General features: G+C 40.2%; 1 protein-coding gene across 4 annotated transcripts in view; it reads right to left on the bottom strand.

Moving 5' to 3' along the window:
- ATRN (attractin) overlaps positions 1 to 18,214 on the bottom strand; it is a 189,365-nt gene extending 171,151 nt beyond the window's left edge. For all 4 annotated transcript variants that reach the window (XR_015139359.1, XM_086333323.1, XM_086333324.1 and 1 more), the window contains exon 1: positions 17,671 to 18,214. Coding sequence is in view for 3 of the 4 variants with exons in the window: in XM_086333323.1 (XP_086189449.1) it covers positions 17,671 to 18,041 (371 nt within the window). In the remaining variant the exon portion in view is untranslated. The remainder of the gene's footprint in view (positions 1 to 17,670) is intronic.
- Between the last annotated feature and the right edge of the window lie 4,799 nt (positions 18,215 to 23,013).

Genomic DNA, 23,013 nt, shown 5'->3' with positions numbered 1-23,013 from the left:
TTAAATCATTATAACTAGGCTCAAACATATCTTTATTAATCAAAATAGGAACCCTTACAATCAACACATTTTTGTCAATGAGAAATAAATTTTTGCTTATTCATGTAGCATAAAAACCTGTGCGTCAGGATTCAACTCTTGGAAAGCATTTTCTGCCTCCTGCTGGTTGTGCAAGCATTTTCCCTGCAAAAAAGTTGTCAAGATGCTTGAAGGAGTGATAGTCAACTGGCGAGAGGTCAGGTGAATACAGCAGATGAGGCAAAACTTGAAAGACCAATTCATTCAACTTTTGAAGTGAAGGTTGTGCAATGTGTGGTCAGGCACTGTCATGGAGAAAAACTGGACCCTCTCTGTTAACCAATGCTGGCTGCATGCACTGCAGTTTTCGGTGCATCTGACTGATTTGCTGAGCATACTCTCAGGTGTAATGGATTCAAATAGCTTATCAGATCAGATGGGCAGCAGACCACCAAACAGTGACCATGACCTTTTTTGGGTGCAAGTTTGGCTTTGTGAAGTGCTTTGGAGCTTCTTCTCAGTCCACCACAAGCTGGTCATCGCAGGCTCTCATATAAAATCCACTTGTCATTGCATATTACAATCTGATCAAGAAATGGTTCATTGTTGCATAGAATAAGAGAAGACAATAATTCAAAATGGTATTTTTGATTTCCAGTCAGGTCATGAGGCACCCACATATCGAGCTTTTTCACCTTTTCAATTTGCTTCAAATGCCAAATGACCATAGAATGGCAGTTGTTGAGTTCTTTGGCCACTTCTCGTATAGTTGTAAAAGGATCAGCTTTGATGACTGGTCTCAATTGGTTGTTGTCAACTTCTGATGGCTGGCCACTGTGTTCCTCATCTTCAAGGCTCTGTCTCCTGTGCAAAACTTCTAGATCCATTTTCAACTCAAATAAAAAAATTGCTCGAATTTGCTTTTTGTCTGAAATCATTTCTGTAGTCTAAAATAAATATAAAATAAACAGCAAGTAATAACCAAAACAACATAAAGGGGGAAATGTGCATTAAAAAGATTTATAATACAACCACATTTATTTAAGAATGTATTCCAATATCAAATGGCAAAGTTCAAAAATGCAAATCCACAATTATGTTATCACCAACCTAATGGCAAACATTTAGAGAAGAGTTAACACCTACCCTTCTCAAACTCTTCCAAAAAACTGCAGAGGAAGGAACAAGCTCACTGTACAAGGCTATGATCACCCTAATATCAAAACCAGACAAACATATCACACAGAAAAAGAAAACTGCAAGCCAATGTCACTGATGAACACACACACAAAAATCCTTAACAAAATATTACTAGCAAACTAAATCCAACGATACATTGAAAGGATCATACACAATTATCAAGTGGGATTTATTCCAGGGATGCAAACATTCTTCAATATATGCAAATCAATGTGATACACTATAATAACAAATTTTAGAAAAAAAAATATGATTATCTCAACAGGTGCAGAGAAAGCTTTTTGTCAAAATTCAACACCCATTTATAACAAAAACTCTTCAGAAAGTGGGCATAAAAGGACACTACCTTAACAAAATAAAGCCCATGTGTGACAAACCCACAGCAAACATCATTCTTGATGAAAAACTGAAAACATCTCCTCTAAGATCAGGAACAAGACAGTGGGGTCCACTTTGCCACTATTATTCAACATAGTTTTGGAAATCTTACCCATGGCAATCATTGAGAAAAAGAAATAAAATGAATCCAGATTAGAAAAGAAGTAAAACTATCACTGTTTGTAGATGACATGATACCATACATAGAAAATCCTAAAGCTGCTACCAGAAGATTACTAGAGATCATCAATGAATTTGGTAAAGTTTCAGTATAAAAAAATTAATACACAGAAAGAGGAATTAAGGAAACAATCCCACTTCCCACTACCACAAAAAGAGCAAAATACCTAGGAATAAACCTACCTCAGGAGGCAAAAGACTTGAATGCAGAAAACTGTAAGATATTGATGAAAGAAATCTAAAACAACACAAACAGATTGAGAAATATACCAAGTTCTTGGATTGGAAGAATAAATATTGTGAAAATGACTATATTACCAAAGCAATCTACAATGCAATCCCTATCAAATTACCAAAGTCATTTTTCACAGAATTAGAACAAAAAATTTTACAACTAGTATGGAAACACAAGAGACCCCAAATAGTCAAAGCAATCTTGAGAAAGAAAAGCAGAGCTGGAAGAATCAGGCTCCCTGCCTTCACACTATACTACAAAGCTACAGTAATCAAGAGACCATGGTACTGGCACAAAAAAAGAAAATAGATCAATGGAACAGGACAGAATGCCCAGTGATAAACCCATACATGTATGGTCACCTAATCTATGACAAAGGAGGCAAGGATATACAATGGAGAAAAGACAGTCTCTTCAGTAAGTGGTGCTGGGGAAACTAGACAGCTACATGTAAAAGAATGAAATTAAAACAGTTTTCTAATATCATACACAAAAACAAACTCAAAATGGATTAAAGACCTAAATGTAAGGCTAGATAGTATAAAACTTTTAGAGAAACACATAGGCAGAACACTCTTTGACATAAATCAGCAAAATCTTTTTTGACCTACCTCCTAGAGTAATGAAATAAAACAAAAACAAGTGCACCCTGATTAAACTTAAAATCTTTTGCACAGCAAAAAAAAACCATAAACAAGATGAAAAGACAACCCACAGAATGGGAGAAAATATCTGCAAAGCACTGACAAGGGATTTACCTCCAAAATATACAAACAACTCATGCAGCTCAATATCAAAAAAATAACTCAATCCAAAAATGAGTGGAAGACCTAAATAGACATTTCTCCAAAGACATACAGTTGACCAACAAACACATGAAAAGATGTTCAACATCACTAATATTACAGAAATGCAAATCGAAACTACAATAAGGTATCACCTCACACAGGTCAGAACAGCCATCATCAAAAAATCTACAAACAATAAATGCCAGAGAGGATGTGAAGAAAGGGGGATCATTTTACACTGTCGGTGGGAATGTAAATTGATACAGTTACTAAGGAGAATAGTACAGAGGTTCCTTAAAAAACTAAAAATGTAACTACCACATGACCCAGCAATCCCACTCCTGGGGACATAATTATAGAAAAGTGAAAGTGAAAGTCGCTCAGTCCTGTCCAACACTTTGTGACCCCATGGTCTGTATAGTCCATGGAATTCTCCAGGCCAAAATGCTGGAGTGGGTAGTTCAAAAAGATATATGCACTCCAATGTTCACTGCACTATTTACAATAGCCAGGATATGGAAGCAACCTAAATGTCCATCAACAGAGGAACAGATAAAGAAGATGTGGTACTCTTCAATGGAATATTACTCACCCATAATAAAGAATTAAATTGGGTCCTTTGCAGAGATGTGGATTGACCTAAGGGCTTCCCTGATAGCTCAGTTGGTAAAGTATCCACCTGCAATGCAGGAGACCCCGGTTCAATTCCTGGGTTGGGAAGATCTGCTGGAGAAGGGATAGGCTATCCACTCCAGCGTTCTTGGGCTTCTCTTGTGGCTCAGCTGGTAAAGAATCCACCCACAATGCGGGAGAGCTGGGTTCGATCCCTGGGTTGGGAAGATCCCCTGGAGAAAGGAAAGGTTACCCACTCCAGTATTTTGGCCTGGAGAATTCCATGAACTGTATAGTCCACGGGGTCCCATGCTGTATAGCCCATGGGACTGACCTAGAGATTGTCACAAAGAGCCAAGTAAGTCAGAAAGAGAAAAATAAATACCACATATTAATGCATATATGTGGAATCTAGAAAAAAGATGGTCTCACTTGCAAAGCAGAAACAGACACACAGATATAAAGAACAAATGCATGGATACGAAAGAGGAGGTGGGGTGGGATGAATCAGGAGACTGGGATTGATGATATATACACTACTATGTATAAAACTGATAGCTAATGAGAATCTACTGTATCACACAGGAGAAAACTAAACAAAGATGATTAACAGATTTGAAACTTCTGTATATCAAAAAGCATTATTAAGGTTGTTCTTAAGAAAAACAAGAAACAAAATGAGGCGAAATTATTTGCAAATCATGTATCTGACAAGGGTCTAATATCCAGAACATATAAAGAACTCTTACAACTCATCAATAAAAAGACAAATAGTTTAAAAGGCAATGTAATCGAGTGGACATTTTTCCAAAGAAGATATACCAATGGTCACAGAGGCACATGAAAAGATACTAAGAACCAATACTCATTAGGGAAATATAAATCAAAACCACAATGAGATACCAGTTATACTCACTAAGATGGCCATTCACTCATTTATACAAATAATTTTATAACAATAAATGAATAAATGAGTGAATGAATGTGTGAATAAAACCTCAGAAAATAAGTATTGATGAGAATGTGGAGGAAATGCAACTTTCACGTAGTGCTATTAGAAATGCAAACTGTTACAGTTGCTATGAAAAAGTTTGGCTCTCCTCAAAAACTAAACATCAATTTACCATATGACCCAGCAATTCCACTGCTAGGAAAACACCTAAGAGACATACCCATATATCACCCAAAAACTTATACATGAATGTTCATAGCAACATTATTCATAATAGGTAAAAGGTAGAAACAACCCAAATGTCCATCAACTGATGACTGGATAAATAATACGCGGTATGCATACACTTCAGCCAAAAAAGGAATGATATACTAATATATGATACGACATGGATGAGTCTTGAAAACATTACATTAAGCAAAAGTCAGTCTTTTACCACATACGATAACATTTACATGAAATGTCTAGAATAGAAAATCCACAAAGAGCAAGTAGATTGTGGTTGTCTCAGCACTGGGAGGAAGGAGGATCAGGAGTGACTGCTAAAAGGGTTTCTATTTGGCACAATGAAAATATTCTGGAATAAGATAATGATGATGGCTGCACTACTTTATGAATATACTAAAAATAATATAATTGTACACTTTAAAATGGTGAGTTTTATCCACTTATCAGATAAGTGGACAGAATTCATAATGCAGATAGAAAAAACTGTATAGAATTAGGTAAAAAAGGGCAGGGAGGGGACAGTGCAAAATCGACTGTCAAAGAAGATCCTACATGTGTATTTTTATTTATTTATTTTACATACGTATTTTTAAAAAGAATGAGAAAGGTTAACAAAGTGGTATAAAATTTGCATGTGCCAAATAAATTTTGCAAAGTAATATAATGGGGTTTTTTTCAGTAACTCTATAATACACCAGAAATTATATTCTTGGCAACTACATAAAGCCATTTTTTAAAAAATGATGTATGTCAACTGTACATCAACCTAAAAGTATTCAAGGAAGTAAACAGAAGTTTTCAGTTATTTTGGTGGTGCTTCAAAAGTATGAAAACTCTAGAGAAAAACCATACATACACAGGTATACAAAAAGATATGTAAAAAATGTTCATTGTAGCACTATTGGTAACAGCACAAGATGATAAACTCTAAATATCCAGCAGCTGAAAAACATATAAATAAATGGGAATTCTGTAATGCAAATAGCTATGAAATCAACTAGAACTACTTTTATCAACACAAACATCTCAAAAGCATAGAAAAACTAGGTTGGCGGCAAGAAGTTATAGAATGACTACTTTATAAAGTTTGAAAACGTGATTTTATTTTTGGAAACAAGACACTGTGTGTGTGCATGTATATATATGTGTATTTGTGCATCTGTAGTGAAAAAGCAACATGCAAGAGAAATAAACATCAACTTCACTGCACTAGTTACCTCTGGGGAGAGTTAAGGTAAACAGAATTAGGGAGGAGTAATATAGTGACCCTGGTGCTATCTATAATATTTTATATCATATAACATTTATTATTATACGAAGAAAATTCAGAAGAGCTAGGTTGCAGGCACATAGATGCTCATTTTATTTTTCTTTGTATCTCTTCCATAGGCTGGACCGTAAGGAAGGCAGAGAGCCAAAGAACTGATGCCTTCAAACTGGTGCTGGAGAAGACTCCTGAGAGTCCCTTGGACAGCAAGGAGATCAAACCAGTTAACCTCAAGGGAAATCAACCCTGAATACTCACTGGAAGCACTGATGCTGAAGCTGAAGCTCCAGTATTTTGGAGCTTGATTGATGTGAACAGTCAATTCATTGGAAAAGTCCCTGATGTTAGGAAAGATTGAGGGCAGAAGAAGAAGAGGGCATCAGAGGATGAGGTGGCTGGATGGTGTCACTTATGCAATGAACATGTACTTGAACAAACTTTGGAGATGGTAAGGGACAAGGAGGCCTGGCATGCTGCAGTCCATGGGGTCGCAAAGTCAGACACAACTGGGCGACTGAACAAGAGACACATAAAACATGATGCTGCGGCCAGTGCAGCAGGTAGGGACTGAAAGTGGTCAACATAGCTTGGGAAAAAGAAACTAGAGACAGAATTAAAGTTTTAAAGATGGGACCGGGGGACTCAAGACCTCTTGGATGAAGAGTCCTGTTCCTCAGAGCCACATCACCTTTATTTAGTATCTTGGCAAGCAAAAAGTATCCATTGTGCTACGATGAAGTCAGCCTCCTGTGCCCCGGTCACGTCTCCCATTTTATTGATTAAACTATCTTTGTAATTCTCTTGTACAAGGGCTATCACCTAGCTGGAGGTCATAGACTCCATATGCCTTGGGAAAACATCTTAGTGTGTGCACAAGCAGCATTCTGAACTTGCACTGCCCGGCATTCCAAGGTCCACACTATGCTCTTCGTTAGCTCAGCAGGGTATGACGACCCCAACTAATCAACCCAATGGACTTTTACTTGGGTTATGCAGTGTTGCTATATTTTGCTTTTATTCTTTCCCCTTTGTGATTTTCTCACAGCTTAGCCAGAGCAACAGGCAGCCGACTACTAACCGCTGCCATGTGATGTTTAAACATATGTTAGGAAAGGGTATGAAATGATCTAATTCTGCAAATTTGCTTCAAGATAATATTGCTAAACCTTCTGATCAAAATCCTTGTGAAACTTTGCAAGATGTCTCCAATATTTGAAAAACCAATGTGAAAGGGGAAAATTAAGTGACAATTACCACAGCTTGGCCTTTTCATTAAATTTGGAAAAACCATCCACACAGGAAGTATGCTATTTGTAAAGGAATGCTTACAAACAGCTATTACAAACTACTATCATTTTATCATACCAAAAAAAATTCTAAAAAATAATTTTAAAGCACAAGTGCATGAATAACAAACATGACAGGAAAGTTGTGTATTCCTGAAGCATAAAGCAGAGCCAAATACATCTGATCCCCAAATTAAATGTCACTTTTTACTCATCTATAAATAATGTTTTTCCTTACTCAATTAACTAAAAATACATTAAACAACATGTATCCACATGTTAAAGAGGGGAAAGTCAAATTTTTCTTTTTATATTATGAATATCATTACAAGCTGTGTTCAAAATGCATGTTATAACCTTTAATAGGAAATTACTTTTAACTCCATTTAAAATCATCTTGTCAAAAACAGGATACATTTTTTAATGTATCATTAAGATAGTCTACAAGATTATACATTTTTGTAAAAGGATCTGTGGATCAGAAACTATAGGAAACACTGGTCCAGAGATTACTTTTGCATCCTTTAACAGTACCTGACACAATTTCAGCCTCTAATGCTTACAGACTTATTAGTAAACAAATTAGAAAATTCTTAATTAGAATGCAAAAAGGACCAAGAGGAATTAATTGGAAAATTCATTCAACTTAATAACTGTACACTGTTAATGTCAAATTCTAAAAAATGAAGAGGCAATTCAGCCATAACTAAAATTAACTTCTATAAGACTAAGAGAATAAACATGTAAGTATATAACCTGTAAAACATGTAAAAATGTAAATAAATAGCCTGAATTAAGGTTCACTCAAAATGTACTAAAAAAAAAAAACTTAAGGAATTAAAAACCAAAAGGATAAAATCAAACCAGAGACTCACATGTTTTAAAAAAGGCAATTAAAAGTATATGACACTAATAAAATGAGGAAAAAGAAAAAAGCAAGACAAATAAAAGAAAGTCACTCTGAAGGGGAAAAATTAGAAAATGTCAGGCTAATAACAAAGGGCCAGTCTAAAAGTACAGGGAGAAAAGGAAAAAATAGAAGGAAGAAAATAAAAAAAAATTAGTATATAGTATATGAGGGAGAAGGCAATGGCACCCCACTCCAGTACTCTTGCCTGGAAAATCCCATGGATAGGGGACCCTGGTAGGCTGCAGTCCATGGGGTCACTAAGAGTCGGACACGACTGAGCGATTTCACTTTAACTTTTCACTTTCATACATTGGAGAAGGAAATGGCAACCCACTCCAGTGTTCTTGCCTGGAGAATCCCAGGGACTGGGGAGCCTGGTGGGCTGCCGTCTATGGGGTCACACAGAGTCGGACACGACTGAAGCGACTTAGCAGTAGCAGCAGCAATAGTATATGAATAAGAGTCACTTATGCCAAAATATATCTGGGAAATCACTGAAAATGGTAAAGAATATAAATGAGAAACAAATTAAATGAATTTCTAGATACAATTATTTTGGAAAGTACAACCACAATTTCATTTTAGTTTTAGAAACAAGATTGTGTTTAAAGAGAAAACTTAATGATTTCTGTTCAACCATGGTACAAATTTATTAAATTAGTCATAATTAGTAAAAACTATGTGATCATAAACATAGTCTGGTTTTTTCCTGTATATTTATCTGTCTTCTATACTGTAGTAAATGCATTTGCCTATCTTAGGAACTTTTCACAGAGGTAAAGTTTAAATGACAGATACTTGCTTTCAAACATGTCATAATTTGTGTGTGTGTGCTCAGTCACTAAGTTGTTTCCAACTCTTTTCGACCCCCTGGACTGCAGTCCACCAGGCTCCTCTGTCCACGGGATTTTCCAGGCAAGAACACTAGAGTAGGTTGCCATTTCCTCCTCCAGGGGATCTTCCTAACCTAGGGATCAAGCCTGCATCTCCTGTATCTTCTGCATTGGCAGGTGGATTCTTTACCACTGAGCCACCTGGAAAGCCCCTGTCATAACTCAGGCAATTATACTAAGACATTCTTGCTAAATTTTTCATTTTACTCAATGAACATGTTTTTACCTATTCATCTAAATAAAACTCTTCTAGGAATTAGCCAAAATTTTAAAGGTCTATTATTTAAGTATTTTACATAAAGTTTTCACCCAAAAACTTCACATAACATAAGCACATATTTTGTTGCCTCCTCCCATGATCCTATCTGTTTTCCCTGTCACAAAATCAAGACATTAATAACTGCCATTCAGTGACTTGGCTTTACTACACTTAATCAACACAGGGCAGTTCTAACTGCAGTAACCTCAACGTTCCACATAGTGGGCCACTCACGGAATGCATTTCTGATAAAAACTGGGGACCAGCATCTCATTACATGATACAATATTTCCCAGACCATTCTCAACTTTCATCATCAACACTTACTGAGTGTTCACCCACAGCAGGTTCTACAAATATGCAGGGGCGTCACTGTCCTCACCTGCCCGCTACTGGATCCATTTTCTGGTGACATTATGTGTATTTTCTTTTCTCCTTTCCCTTCTCAGCTCATACCATCTAACGGAGTTGGACCTCAACCCCCATCTCCAGGAGGTACTCAACTCAGGTCTGATTGGTCAGAACATTCCCAGGACCTGAGCCACAGTGACTGCTTCAGTAAAGGACAAGTGAGACTCTCACCCCTCCTTATCTGTTACATGCTCCTAAGGAAGAGCTACTCTTTTCTAGTTTGATCTAGCTTTTGGAGACATCACATGAAGAAAGCCTGCCTGCAAGTGAGGCCAGTAAAGAGGCAAGGAGAGAGACTAACTGGTTGCCTGGATTTAGCCACATACGAAGCCAACAATATTCCCTGGACTTTTCTGTCTTATAAATCAATAAATCTCTCCTCTTTTTCTCTCAAGTTTGGCTGAGTTGGACATCTGTCAAAAATAGAATTCTGACAGAAAGTGTATCCAATACAATTCACAAATAGAGTGACAATTAATGAGCCTTTGAATGTGAAACTAGGTTTTAAAAAAAAGCTGAAGTATAGGACAGTGAGAACAGCCTGATCCTGAGCTGGAAGTTGGCAATCCCAGTTATGCAGAATCAAACAAGTTAAAAACAATGCCTTTGGTAACTTAGGGTTTGCATCATGTACCCAACATGATTGGAACATTGGGAGACTCAGCATTAAAAAGTCAGTAATTGAGACCATGTTATCAAGTTCAAGAGGATAAGGCCCAGGTAGGGGTGAAATAGATGAAGGGAATTTAAAGTTACAAACACCTAGTTATAAAATAAGCCACAGGTATGCAATTTATGGGGCTTCCCAGGTATTTCAGTGGTAAAGAATCCACCTACCAATGCAGGAAGATGCGGGAGATGTGGGTTTGATCCCTGGGTTGGGAAGATTCCCTAGAGGAGGAAAAGGCAACCCACTCCGGTATTCCTTCTTGGAAAACTCCATGGACAGACAAGACTGGTGGCCTGCAATCCATGGGGTCTCAAAGAGTCAGACATGCTAAGCCACGGAGCAAGCATGCATATAATAAACAGCATAAGGAATATGGTCAATAATACTGTAGTAACTTTGTATGGGAACAGTTACTAGACCTATCATAGTGATCTTGATACTAACTTAATATTGTACATAAACTATACCTCAATTAAAAAACAAAAACAGGGAATATCAGTGGTGGTCCAGTGGTTAGGACTCCTCACTTTCACTGCCAATAGTAAGGATTTGATCCCTGATCAGGGAATTAAGATACTGCAAAGTGCACAACACAGCTTGGAATAGAATGGAATATACAAAACAAGAGGATAAAGCCCAAGCTCCTTTGTGTGGAATATAAAGACTTCAACGAGGACTTCCCTGGTGGTTCAGAGGTTAAGAATCTGCCTGCCCATATGAAAGACACACGGAGTCAGCCTCTGGTCCAAGAACTAAGATCCCACATGCCACAGGGCAACAAAGCCCGTGAACCACAACTATTGAACCTGCATTCCAGAGCTCAAACACCGCAACTCCTGAGCCCACGTGCTGCAACTACTGAAGCCCATGAACTCTAGAGCCGCAACAAGAGAAACCATCACAATGAGAAGCTTGTGCACCGCAATCAGAAAGCAGCCCCTGCTCACCACAACTGGAGAAAGCCCTCAGGCAGCAACAAAGAACCCATGCACCACAATGAAGACCCAGCACAGTCAAAAATAAACAATTAATTAATTTTAAAACATACTTTAATGATCTGGCTTATGTCCCTCTGTATATTAGGGATTATTCTATATTATAAGGGATAGGAAATCTAAATCTGACTTAAGAAAAATGTGGCCTGTAGTACCTCATAAAACCAAAAAGTGCAGCTTCAGTCAAGGATTTATCCAGAGATTCAGAATATCATCAGGTCTCCAGCTCCATTGTTCTACCATCTCCTCGCTTCTAGGAACTGCACTGACCTCAAGTGGGCTCTAATCACAACAGCAATGCTAGCTATAATAGTTCCAGGCCCTATGTCCTCACCACACGAACAGAAGACAGCAACACATCTCCTTCATAAACGCCCACAGAAGAAGACAGGTCTCCAGCAAAAGTCCTGAGATTCACTCTGACTGAGTCACCTTAGGTCACATGTCTACTTCAAAACAATCACCAAAGTCAGAGACTGGCACGCTCTGATGGCTTAGCCTAGGTCAAGGATGCACCTTGAAGCTGGAGGTGACTGAGAAGGGAAAACCAATTACACTTTTCAATCTCACACCCTTCCATTGTATCTCTTACAAGTTATGCTCCAGTGACATCCATTTATGTTGAGTTCTCTAAGTGTTGTGAGTTGAACTATGCCACTGCAAAGGATATGTTGAAGTCCTAACCACACCATACCTGTGAACATGACCTTATCTGGAAACAGGGCCTTTGCAGATTTACTTAAGAGAATGTCATATTCCTACATCTAATATGACTGGTATCCTTATAAGAAGAGAAGAGACCTACAGGGAGAGTGCCATGTGAGAAGGAAGTGATGGAAGCAGAAACTGAAGAGACTCATCTACAAGCCAAGGAATGCCAAGCATTGTTGGCAATTTCAGAAGCTAAGAGAAAAGGGGAACAAATTCTCCCTTGGAACCATAAGAGGCAGCATCACCCTGTCAACATGATTTCAGGCTTCTGAACTCCAGAACTGGGAGAGATTAAATTTCTGATGTTTTAAGTCGCCCAGTTTATAGTACTTTGTACCACAACCTTAGAAAACTAACACAACAAATAAGAATAGTCCATGATTCTCGGACTTTGCACAAACTCTTTGCTCCTTCTGGAGTGTCCTCCCCCAGATTGTCTATTTACACTAAACTTCTCAGATCTGCCCAAATGTTCTCTGTGACACTTTCCACCAGAACCCACAGCACAGTTAGTCTCTCCACCACACAATAGTCCAGCACCACATATTGCCCACATTTATATTATTAAATTGTAAAAGCCTGTGCACATAGCTAACAATATCAATGCTTCAGAATTATGAGCTCTTCAAGGGGAAAGCAAGACTTGATTCTAACCCACCTTCACAGCCTCAAGTCAGGGCACAGTATCTAACATGTAGTGATCAATCGGAAGCTACTTATGAATTGAACAGGCCGATGGCTCATCTCAAAAGAAAACAAGCATGATTTCAGAGAATTGGCTATTCTAGATTATAGAGAACTGAAGATGGGCCTTGAGGTAGAATCTAGATAATAAAGAAGAAAAGAAAGAATGTGGGGGTAGAGATGAAGAGGGGTGATGAATTTAGCAAATATGCAGAAAAACTATTACAAAGTAGAAAGGTTGGGTTAGGGAAAAGGGGTTATATGTAAAGCATTTGAGGGCCTTCTGCTGAGGGTCATTTTACAGATAATGGAGTTAAAAAAAAAAAAGAAAAACATTTCTGACCAAGACAGCAACACAAGTTCTCAGGGGATTATATGACACGGGGTAGAATGGATTCCAGAGGTGCAAGAAACCAACCAGAGTGCAACAGAGGCAGGTCAGCAATGAGACGAAGGGCCAGGTGCGCTAGGGTGGAGTAGAAAGAACAGAAAGGAACACATTTCTAAGACTTTAAAGAAGGGAGAAAAACAGAGCAAAAGACTACTCCTAAGTTTTGATCTTTGGTTATCTAAACTAGGATTTGCTACTGAAATAAGAAGTACAAAGGAAAACACTTTTTTTTTTTTAATGATAACAAGTTTGGTCTTCAATATGGCTCAATGTGAGATAACAGCACAACACCCAATAAAGATGCCCAACAAACAGTGGAAGACAAGACAATGAAATTTAGGAAAAATAAAGACAGAAAGACAAACATGGCAGTCATTCAGGTACATTTCTGAAAGTCGTAATACATATAACTTGAAATCCATATACACAGCAGAATCTCATTCCTTCACTCAACAATAGTTACTGAGCACTATGTCTCAGGCACTGCTCTAGGCTCTGGGAATGTAACCGTGAGCAAAAGAGATAAAAATCCCTGCCCTCATGGGCTTATATTCTACTGCAAAAATTCATCAACATACACTTAGGGCTTCAGATTACTTCCTCTTAGTAATTACCATAAACAAGGTAAGTATTTATTTTACCTTCTTTTTTACCATATTTTATTTTCCAGAATTTTCACTTCACTAGTTAAAAAAGTATATGCATATCCTCAGACCAGTAGCCAGACAGATTCAATGAATTTAATTTTTCTTTTATGCTAGCTTTCTTGTTGTAACAAACCTATTTTCCCTCTTTTGTTTCTCAAAGTGTTGGAGAAGGAAACAGCAACCCACTCCAGTATTTTTGCCTGGAGAATCCCATAGACAGAGGAGCCTGGAAGGCTATATAGTCCATGGGGTTGCAAGAGTTGGACACGACTTAGCGACTAAACCACCACATAAGGTTCTCAATAGGTTATTGTATTCCACCTGCCCAAAAGTTGTATAGCAGGAACTTAAAAGAATTAAATGCATATTAACTTCATAAATGAGCTTAACATCTTTTTTTCTTGAGCTTAACATCTTTACTTTCTAACTTAATGGGATATATTTATCCTCTAAAGAAAAACTTTGATAGTGATATTACAAGTAGAAAAACATGATTACTGAATCACACAAAAATGAATCGAAGTGGCACTGCTCTGGAAATCATCCACAAAAGATTTCATAGTTATTTTTATTAAACTGACACCATTAACCTTATCCTCTGTAATTAATCATTTCTACAGTATCTTACATTTGAAAAAAAATGAACTGACTTTCTAATTACAACCACACAATAATCCAAATTTTAAACAACATCCTCAGAATTATCCTGAAGATTAAACGGTACAATATACATGAAAATGTTTGGCCAGGTCTCTGGCATGTAGTATAGACTCAGTGATAACTTTAGTGAATCTAATCCTATTATTATCTATGTTCTTTTCAATTAATGAAAAAGATCTTACTACAGTAATTGTAATACAGGATTTACAGAACTTAAAGGCTTAAAAAACACACCAACTTGATGCTGACCCAAACCAGAAAAGTATTCATTCTAATGTCTCTTAGGTTAATAACAAAGAAGTCTGTAAGTTAAATCAAGATACAAACTAACATATAATCAAAACCAACATTTCACTCTTCCCCTAAAAAATCCTACAACTAAAAATTTAATGGAAGGTTTTATTAAAGACTATAGACATAAGTTTCTCTTACTTTCAGTTTTTAAAATGCAAATTTCAGAAGCCCACAAAATACAATGAAATTATCAGAATGAAGGTCTTAACTGTTTGCCCAGAAAAGAGCACTGACACTAGCTGGAACCGGCTCCACGGAGCACCCACAACAACCTGGGAAGCCCCTTCACTCTCATATGACACCACCTTAGACAACCTGATCAAGACTGCCTGTTCCCCTCTAAAAGTGGTTCTTTTCCAATCCTCTGACAGTCCTCACGGACACTTGGACCTGCTCTCTCTATATGCAGATGATGCTAACACTTACACCTGTCCCACAGGTGGAAATCCTGAAAGTACTCCATCCTCAGTGTGTGCAAAATTAAACATCTCATATCTGCTCCTCCTGTGTCCCTGCGTCTGTTAATGATATCACCATCCCCTCAATCACCTAAGATAGGGTCTAGTTTTCGTTCCCTCACCATCCCCCCTCTTCTCAAGAGCAAGCCAGTTTCAAAGAAAGATCAGTCATTCACCTCTATAATACCACCTAGCACCTATCCCTTCCTCCATTCCTACAGTTTATCTTAAGTTTTCATTACTCCTGACCTGACCCACACCAAGGTTCCAATCTAGTTGCCCATTATCTCTCATACTTAAAATGAGTCCACCTTCTCTGAACATTATAGACAGACTGATCTAGCAACATATGTCCCTCCCCACCCTGTGGGCCCCCACTGCCCACTAATGCATCCTAAATTTTCAGAACTTGAAAAATTCCCTTCTGACCCAACTATCCATTCACTTGATCGTGGACGTGCTCAAATTCAAAATGCTTTGGTCCCATCTTCAAAGGCCATTCTTGCTCTGGCTCCAATCTGTAATGACTGTAATGTCATAAAAACAAGATGAATAATGCTATTCTACTGCTCACAGGCTAAAGGTCAAAACTTTCAACCCAACCGACAGGGCTCCACGTGGCCTGGTTCCTGCTCATCCCTTCAGTCTTGCCATGCTTCCCTTTGTTCTCTCTGCTCCAGCCACTTGGCTTTCTATCCATCCTGAAATGATCCCTCTCATCTCCAAGCCTCTGTACACACCGGCCCTTTAGCGGACCACCTCCCATGTAGGTAGTGGGATTTCACCCTTCAGATCGCAACTCAAAAGCCACTTATTCAAACACTAACCTTACTTTTCCAAACTAAATCAAGTCCTCCATTTGCTCCCTTCTCTTCACTTTCATAGCTTTAAGAAAAATGGTAAGAAATTGATTACTACTCACAAACTAGAATGTAAGCTATAGAGCTGGACTGTGTCTGTCTTGTTAACCACTGTAATTTCATAACATAATCCAGAGTTGCCCTCAACAAGTTGTTGTAGATTAATGTAGTTCATGAGCCAGAATTATATTACCCAGAACCCTAAGTAAAGGTACAAGGCTGGCCATACTGTACAAATCTATTTTGAAATCACTTGATTTCTCCATAAACAACAAAGAGCTCATCTCCACAATGGTCTCCAAGTTCCCCTGAAGATATGACATTACAGAGCCTATAATTCTACTGTTCCAAACTTCTCTCTCGCATTTCTCCTCTATATACCCTGGCACTAGAATATTTCACTTCTGGTCTCCACAATTTTGTTTGCATCCTTCGTTCCATCTGGAATTTTTTTTTCCAGCTCCACATTTCCAATCCTACTTATCCTCAAAAGTTCAAAATCAGTGTCATCTCCTCCTCAAAATATCCCTGCATTCCCTCAGCTAATCACACCTTCTCCACTCCTGAATTACCACAGGTTCTCCTTTGCTTCATTCAGGTTTCAGATCAAATGTCACTTCAAATGAGTGCCTTCTCCTAAAGTTACCAACTGGTTATAATTCTCTACCCTGTCTTATTTTCTTGACAGCGTTTACCATAAAACTTATTTTATTTCATCTGTTTACTTCTTAACTGTATGTCTCCCTTCTAGAATGTGAGATCTATGAGAGTAGGGACCCTGTCTGTCTTGTTCTCCATATTTCCCCACTCCTCCACATTTGACATCAAAAATGTCCAGCAAATGTCAGCCAAAGACATGTAGTCCTTATGATTAGGGTTATCTATGCAACAGATTTTTCTCTAGCTATATTCCAAACTCCTTGTGGACCAGACCAAAGTCTGCCTAATCTATTTGTATTATCCAGCAATCCTTGCACAACGAAAGCAAATAATAGTTACTACTAATTAATGAATGATCTCTCCAAGAGGTACTGCCCTGAACCAGGCCAACTCAGAACTCCACATTCTCCAGAAACCAGGGCAAATAGGAACCTCCTTCGACGCCCTCTCCACGACAGACCTTGTTCCAATCGGCCTCCAGTGAGCGTCCAAAAGCTAGTTTCTTTACTTCCTTTAGCCAGTAACCACTGTTTCTTCTATCTCTAGTATCTCACAGTCCAACCCGTTTCCCTTCTATCTCCAGACGACAAATCTCTCCAAGGGCCCTGTGTCTTCAGAGTACCCCACTATCTCCAATAAGTCCAGGAACTCATCAGACCCTGGAGAACGAAGGGATGTTCAAAAGAAGTGTTAAGGTAGGCTGGCTTTCTCACCTTTTCCTTTACCTCGTTTTTTCCGAAAGAGGCCCAGTTTCAGAGATTGGCTTTGATACTCTTCGTAATCGTAAGCTTTCGTCCCACGTAGCTTTCGTCCCTTTGGGGTGCCCCCACCCTTGCCTAGCACCTTTTCAACTTCTAGTACCGAAGACCCCAGGCCAGAGACGAAGATCTTCACGGAAGCAAGTGGTCCTGAAACACGATGGGGCAGCCCTCCTCTCCCCACTTTCTGTGGGGCATCCGCCTCCAGCCTGGGGCCGTCTTGAGCGACCCTTAGCCTCGACCTCCGATACTACCTCCCACTCACCTGAAGCGGCCCCCGCAGTGCTGGCATTGCTCGCCCACCCAGCCGGCGGGGCAGACACACTGGCCGGTGCCAGGGTTGCAGCGGCCGCCGTTGACACAGGGCCGGTCACATTCCTTGGCCTCGGCTGCGGCTGAGCCCGACACCGACGCCGCTGCCGCCGCGGCCTCAGCCGCCCAGGGAAGTAGCAGAAGCGGCGGGAGCAGCAGCAGCAGCAGGCGCCGCCGCCGCCGTGGGAGGCGCAGCCCGGTCCGCAGCCCCGGCCTTCCAGCTCTAGTCGCGTCCCAGTCCCGACACCGCCTGCCGTTCCTGCTCGTGGGCGCCGGTGTCACCACGGTCCTCCTCAGCCTCGCCTCAGTCGCCGCCGCCACCATCTTCCCGGGGCTGAGACGGTGTCCCGTGAACACATATACCCAGACACACACACACACACACACCGCACGACCGGCTCAGCTTCGCCTGGCCGTGCGGGGCGGGACTGTGCGGACGGTGGCTCGGGCGGTCAATCCTGAGGGCGGGGCCAGAGCGGCGCGGGAGGCGGGGCCAGGGCGTGCGTGCGTGGGCGGAGCGCGCGGACTAGCGTCATCTGGAACGCGCTTCCCTGAAGGCGGCTCTGTAACGCGACGTGTAGGGCTTAGGGAGTTCTCCCTGCCTCCCTCGACCTTGGTGTCCAGGAGCTCTCGCGGTGTAGTTCTATTCATTCGCTTCGCACGGCCGCGCCTGGGTAGCAGTTCTGAAGCACCCTGTTCCCGTTGGTTGCCCGGAGCCAGTCGCTTCTTAAGCCAAGCCGGCCGAGTTGAGCGCTGCTGTCCAGGGACCCTGGCTCCAATCATCACTCTACCCCAAGTTTCGCTGCGGGGCAGAAGGGACCTAGGAGTCTGAGTCGTGATGTGGTACTAGCTGCGGTACTGAAGGAGTGCTGCGAGCCTCTGCTTTGACCTTTGTAATACAGTGTTAACGAAGCAACACGTGTGTTAAGAACCTATGGTCAGTGAATGCCTAGAACTGAAGACACACAGCAAGGCTTTCCTTGATACAGCCTGATTCAGTAGCAAACCAGACCCCGCACCTTTAATTCGGTAGAGGAAGTTTGGGGTTACCTTGTTCCCCACTGTTTGCCCTCCAATCGAAAGGGCAGCATAAAATTAGGAACTGGAGCCTCCCCCTTTCTGCATCCCGGCCCGCTTTAAACACACAGGTCTGCTCCTAGAGCCCTTCTTGTCAGGTAGTATGTTACTTTGGTAATCCGCAACGAAACATGCCTGCTGGCAGTATAACCTTGTGTGGTCCCCAACCCTGGAATCTGGACGGACCTGTGACTGGATTTAACCAAGAAGAAAGTGGACGAAGTGATGATGGGCACATTCCAGGTCTGAGCCTTAAGAACAACGCAGCAATCCTGATTTTGAGCTCTTGATAGTCCTGAGCTGCAGCTTCTTTTCCACTGTGCCACAAAGAGAGCATTTGGAGGGAAAGTAGGAGCCCAATTAACACCAGGAACTTAGATCCCAGACACAAAAATCTGGTAAATCCATCCCAGCTGCGGGACCAAGTCAATGAAGAAAGAAGCCCTTGTTCCAGCCACCTGGGTGCTTCCACATTACCTAGAACAGAGACAAGTCTTTCCTACTTTGCCTTATCCAAAATCTTGAGAAATTATACACTGGTTTCTGTTTTAAGCCTCCAAGTTTTAGAGAAATTTGTTACTTACCAACAGATAACCAGAACATTGGCTTGTGCTGTGGCAGATACTCCCATGGCAGCTGTCTCAGAGTTTGGGCACCTTGCAGTCCCTAGGAAGCAAAGAAAGGCCCTCGCACACTTTGAAGCGTCTCTTCATAGAGCACAGAATTCTAAAATTCTAGGATGTACCTTATATATCCAGGTCCTGACCTTCCTCATTCTGCATACCCCTGAAGCCTGGTAAAAGCTGAACTGTACAACAGCCCGCTCTCCTCCCACGCATCCCTCCTATTCTTACATGAAACTGGTGCTCAGCCTAGGCCCTAGCACTGGTATTCTGGTTTGTAGGTTGTGTTTTTGCTACAGTGTCCTACATGGGGATAAATATGGATGAGACAGGAAAATGGAATATGTGGCCCTATCATGGGTCAGGCTGACATGCAGCCATGCCTTGGCTTCAGGAAGCAATGTTCCTCCAGGCCAGAAATGGAACCAGCCGATTCCACCACTCCCCACAGCAAGACTGAGCCCAGGGTGAGAAGTTTCACATGACTTTCCCAACACATGAGGTTAACAGGAAATGGCTTGCATCTATACAACAGCAGTATGACTATTTTCGCTTCAAAGCTCTCAAACCTTGCTGCAACAAACATTCTTTTTCTTACTTCCTTAATTTATTCCCTCCTCTAGTTCTTTTTCCTTAGCCTTCAAACATGCTCAGATTATATTGTCCTTAAAAAACAAACAAAATATTTTCTTGTGAAGGCAAGTATTGATATTTTCTTTCTAAGGAGGAAGAAGCCATACTGTTGTCAGAGTCCGCTATACTTTATGTATGATGCATTAAAGATAGCTACAAATTCTTTTACAGTCTTTCAGTGGAAAGATGGGGACTAATCCTCCAGTCCTTGAATCTGGGATGGCCTTCGTGATTTGTTTAATCAACAGACTATGATAGAAGTGATGGGCAGAGAATTTGACTTTAGGTCATAGGAAGTTTTTCAGTTTCCTCCTAAGTAGCTCAGAGCACATACTCTTAGGAAATCCAGCTGCCTTAAAAGAAGTCTAGCTACTCTGAGACTTCAGTTCAGTTGCTCAGCCGTGTCTGATTCTTTGCAACCCCATGGACTGCAGCATGCCAGGCTTTCCTGTCCTTCAACATCTCCCTGAGTTTGTTTAAACTCATGTCCATCAAGTTGGCGATGCCATCCAACGATCCCATCCTCTGTCATCCCCTTCTCCTCCTGCCTTCAATCTTTCCCAGCATCAGGGTATTTTTCAATGAGTTAACGCTTTGCACTAGGTGGCCAAAGTATTGGAGCTTCAGCATCAGTCCTTCCGATGAATATTCAGGGTTGATTTCCTTTAAGATTGACTGGCTTGATATCCTCGCTGTCCAAGGACCTCTCAAGAGTCTTCTCCAAAACCACAGTTCAAAAGCATCAATTCTTCAGCATGCAACCTTTTTTATTGTCCAGCTCTCACATCCATACATGACTCCTGGAAAAACCATAGTCATCTATATATAATTCTGAGTGGGTTCTGGTACTATAACATCCAGTCACTCGTAATGAAAGGGATCACTGCTGCTCTGAAAATACATATGCAGGACTCCTTATGCCTTATCACCTAGATTCTGTAGCTATTCTACCTGAAATCCCATGCCACCTTTTTCTCCACTAGTCCTTATCAAAGCAGCTACCTCCAGGTCCCAAAAAAGTTAATGTCAATAGTCAAGAATTCTTAGTCTATGATATGGAACTAACTGTTCTAAGTTCAGACTCTTAAATAACATAGTTCTTAACAGCTGCACAGCCAACGTTATTTGCCACTAAGATGGTGTGAAGTAGCCTCTGCTAGTTTTTTGGGCTTTTGTTTTTTTCCCTCAAGAAAAGCATTCTCTCTGTGTGGTCCTTTTGCTCTCTCTGATTTCAAGTCATCATTTTCTATATCTTTGCTTGCATTATAGCATTGTCTCCAGGTCATGGACATGAATGATTTTTTTTATAATTTTTAATTTATGCAATGTCTTAGGTCCATTTCCCCAGGAGCAGAGCCTGAAATAGAATTTGAGTGTACAATTTATTGGGAGAGTACGCAGGAGAAAGACAATGAAAGAAGCAGGGAAGGTAGCTGATCAAGGATGCAGTCTTATCTGGAACTTCAGCCTGATCGCATGGAGAGTTATGGAGCATGAATTGTACCATAGAGTTGATCCCACCCTGAGGCAAAACAGCCAGCATTTTGTACACATTTCATTTAGCAGCCTTCACTCAGCAGTAAGACGGATCCAGTAAAAGAAATTGGAAGGGGTAGCAGCAGTTTACTACGTACCATGAATATTTACTGAGCATTATATACCAAGGAGGAATGCTCCCCTGGGAAGATCAATCTGATTAGCTGTCTGACATTCCCTAAGCATCAGAAGACCTTGCTCTGAACTGTTTGAAATATCAACATATTTTAGTATGCCAAAGGTCTTTTAGTCTACTAAACTATCTACATGAAATGAAGCAATTCCCTGATTACAGATGGCAGGATCTTACATAACTGGTTAAGTTCTATATTGCCTAAGGAAAAGACTGATCCTGAAACTTTCCAACAATCACAGCTAGGAAGGTTCTAGGAATGAAGCTCAGTTGGGTAGCAGCTCCCATATGACAGATAGATCAACCTACAAACATAAGATCCCAATAATCCTTAGCAGGGTCTAAGGGAAAGTATTTAGGGACGCTTCACCTGGGAGCACAGAGCTATGGCAGAGCTCCTAGTGGCCTCCATAAACAAGCCCCACAAATATAAAGTGGCCTTTATATCAGCTCAAGGGACAAAATCCAGTCTTGGGAAGAAATAACCAATTTAAATGCAGAGGTCTTGAAATTTCTATTAGACGAACACGCCCACTTCCTCAAATTTCTACAGTAGAGAACTAAAAAGCTTCTCCTATGTGTAGATTAAATGTTATGAAAACAGTAATAGCATTAAAAGACAATTGTCCTTGCTGAATAGTATACCCATGACGAATGACTTCAAATTAGAGCTTCCCAAAACTAAAGCCATTTCCCCTCAGGTTTAATGAGATATGATTACATAACAGCAGTGTATACATTTTAGGTGTACAGCATGATGATTTCATTTTCATACATCAAGAAATGATTATCACAATAAATTTAGTAGAACATCTATCATCTCATATAGATATAAAATTAAAGAAACAGAAAAAATAATTTTCATTATAGTCAGAATTCTTAGGATTTACCTTCTTAACAATTGTCATATATAACACACAAGAGTTTACTATGTTAATCATGTTGCATATTACATTTGTAGCACTTATTTATCTTATATGTGGAAGTCTGTACCTTTTGAATGCCTTCAATCCAATTCCACCCTCCTCCAACAACCTCCTCCTCTGATAACCACAAATTTGATCTCTTTTATGATAAGTTTATTTGTTTTTGAAGTATAATTGGCCTGAAACACTGTATTAGTTCCTAGTGTACAACATAGTGATTGGTATTTCTATAGCTTCCAAAAAGACTACCATGATAAGTCTCAGTACCATCTATCGCCATAATGGTATTATATTATTATTGACTGCTTTCCCCACACTGTACATTCCATTGTTGTTGTTCAGTCACTTCGCTACCCATGGACTGCAGC

The sequence above is a fragment of the Bos grunniens genome, chromosome 13, assembly GCF_055505025.1.
Source record: "Bos grunniens cultivar Pamir isolate PY7600 chromosome 13, Bosgru_T2T1.0, whole genome shotgun sequence".
NCBI classification, from domain to species: Eukaryota; Metazoa; Chordata; class Mammalia; order Artiodactyla; family Bovidae; genus Bos; species Bos grunniens.
The sequence above is the reverse complement of the archived record's forward strand: the minus strand, read 5'-3'. Positions and strand labels throughout refer to the sequence as shown.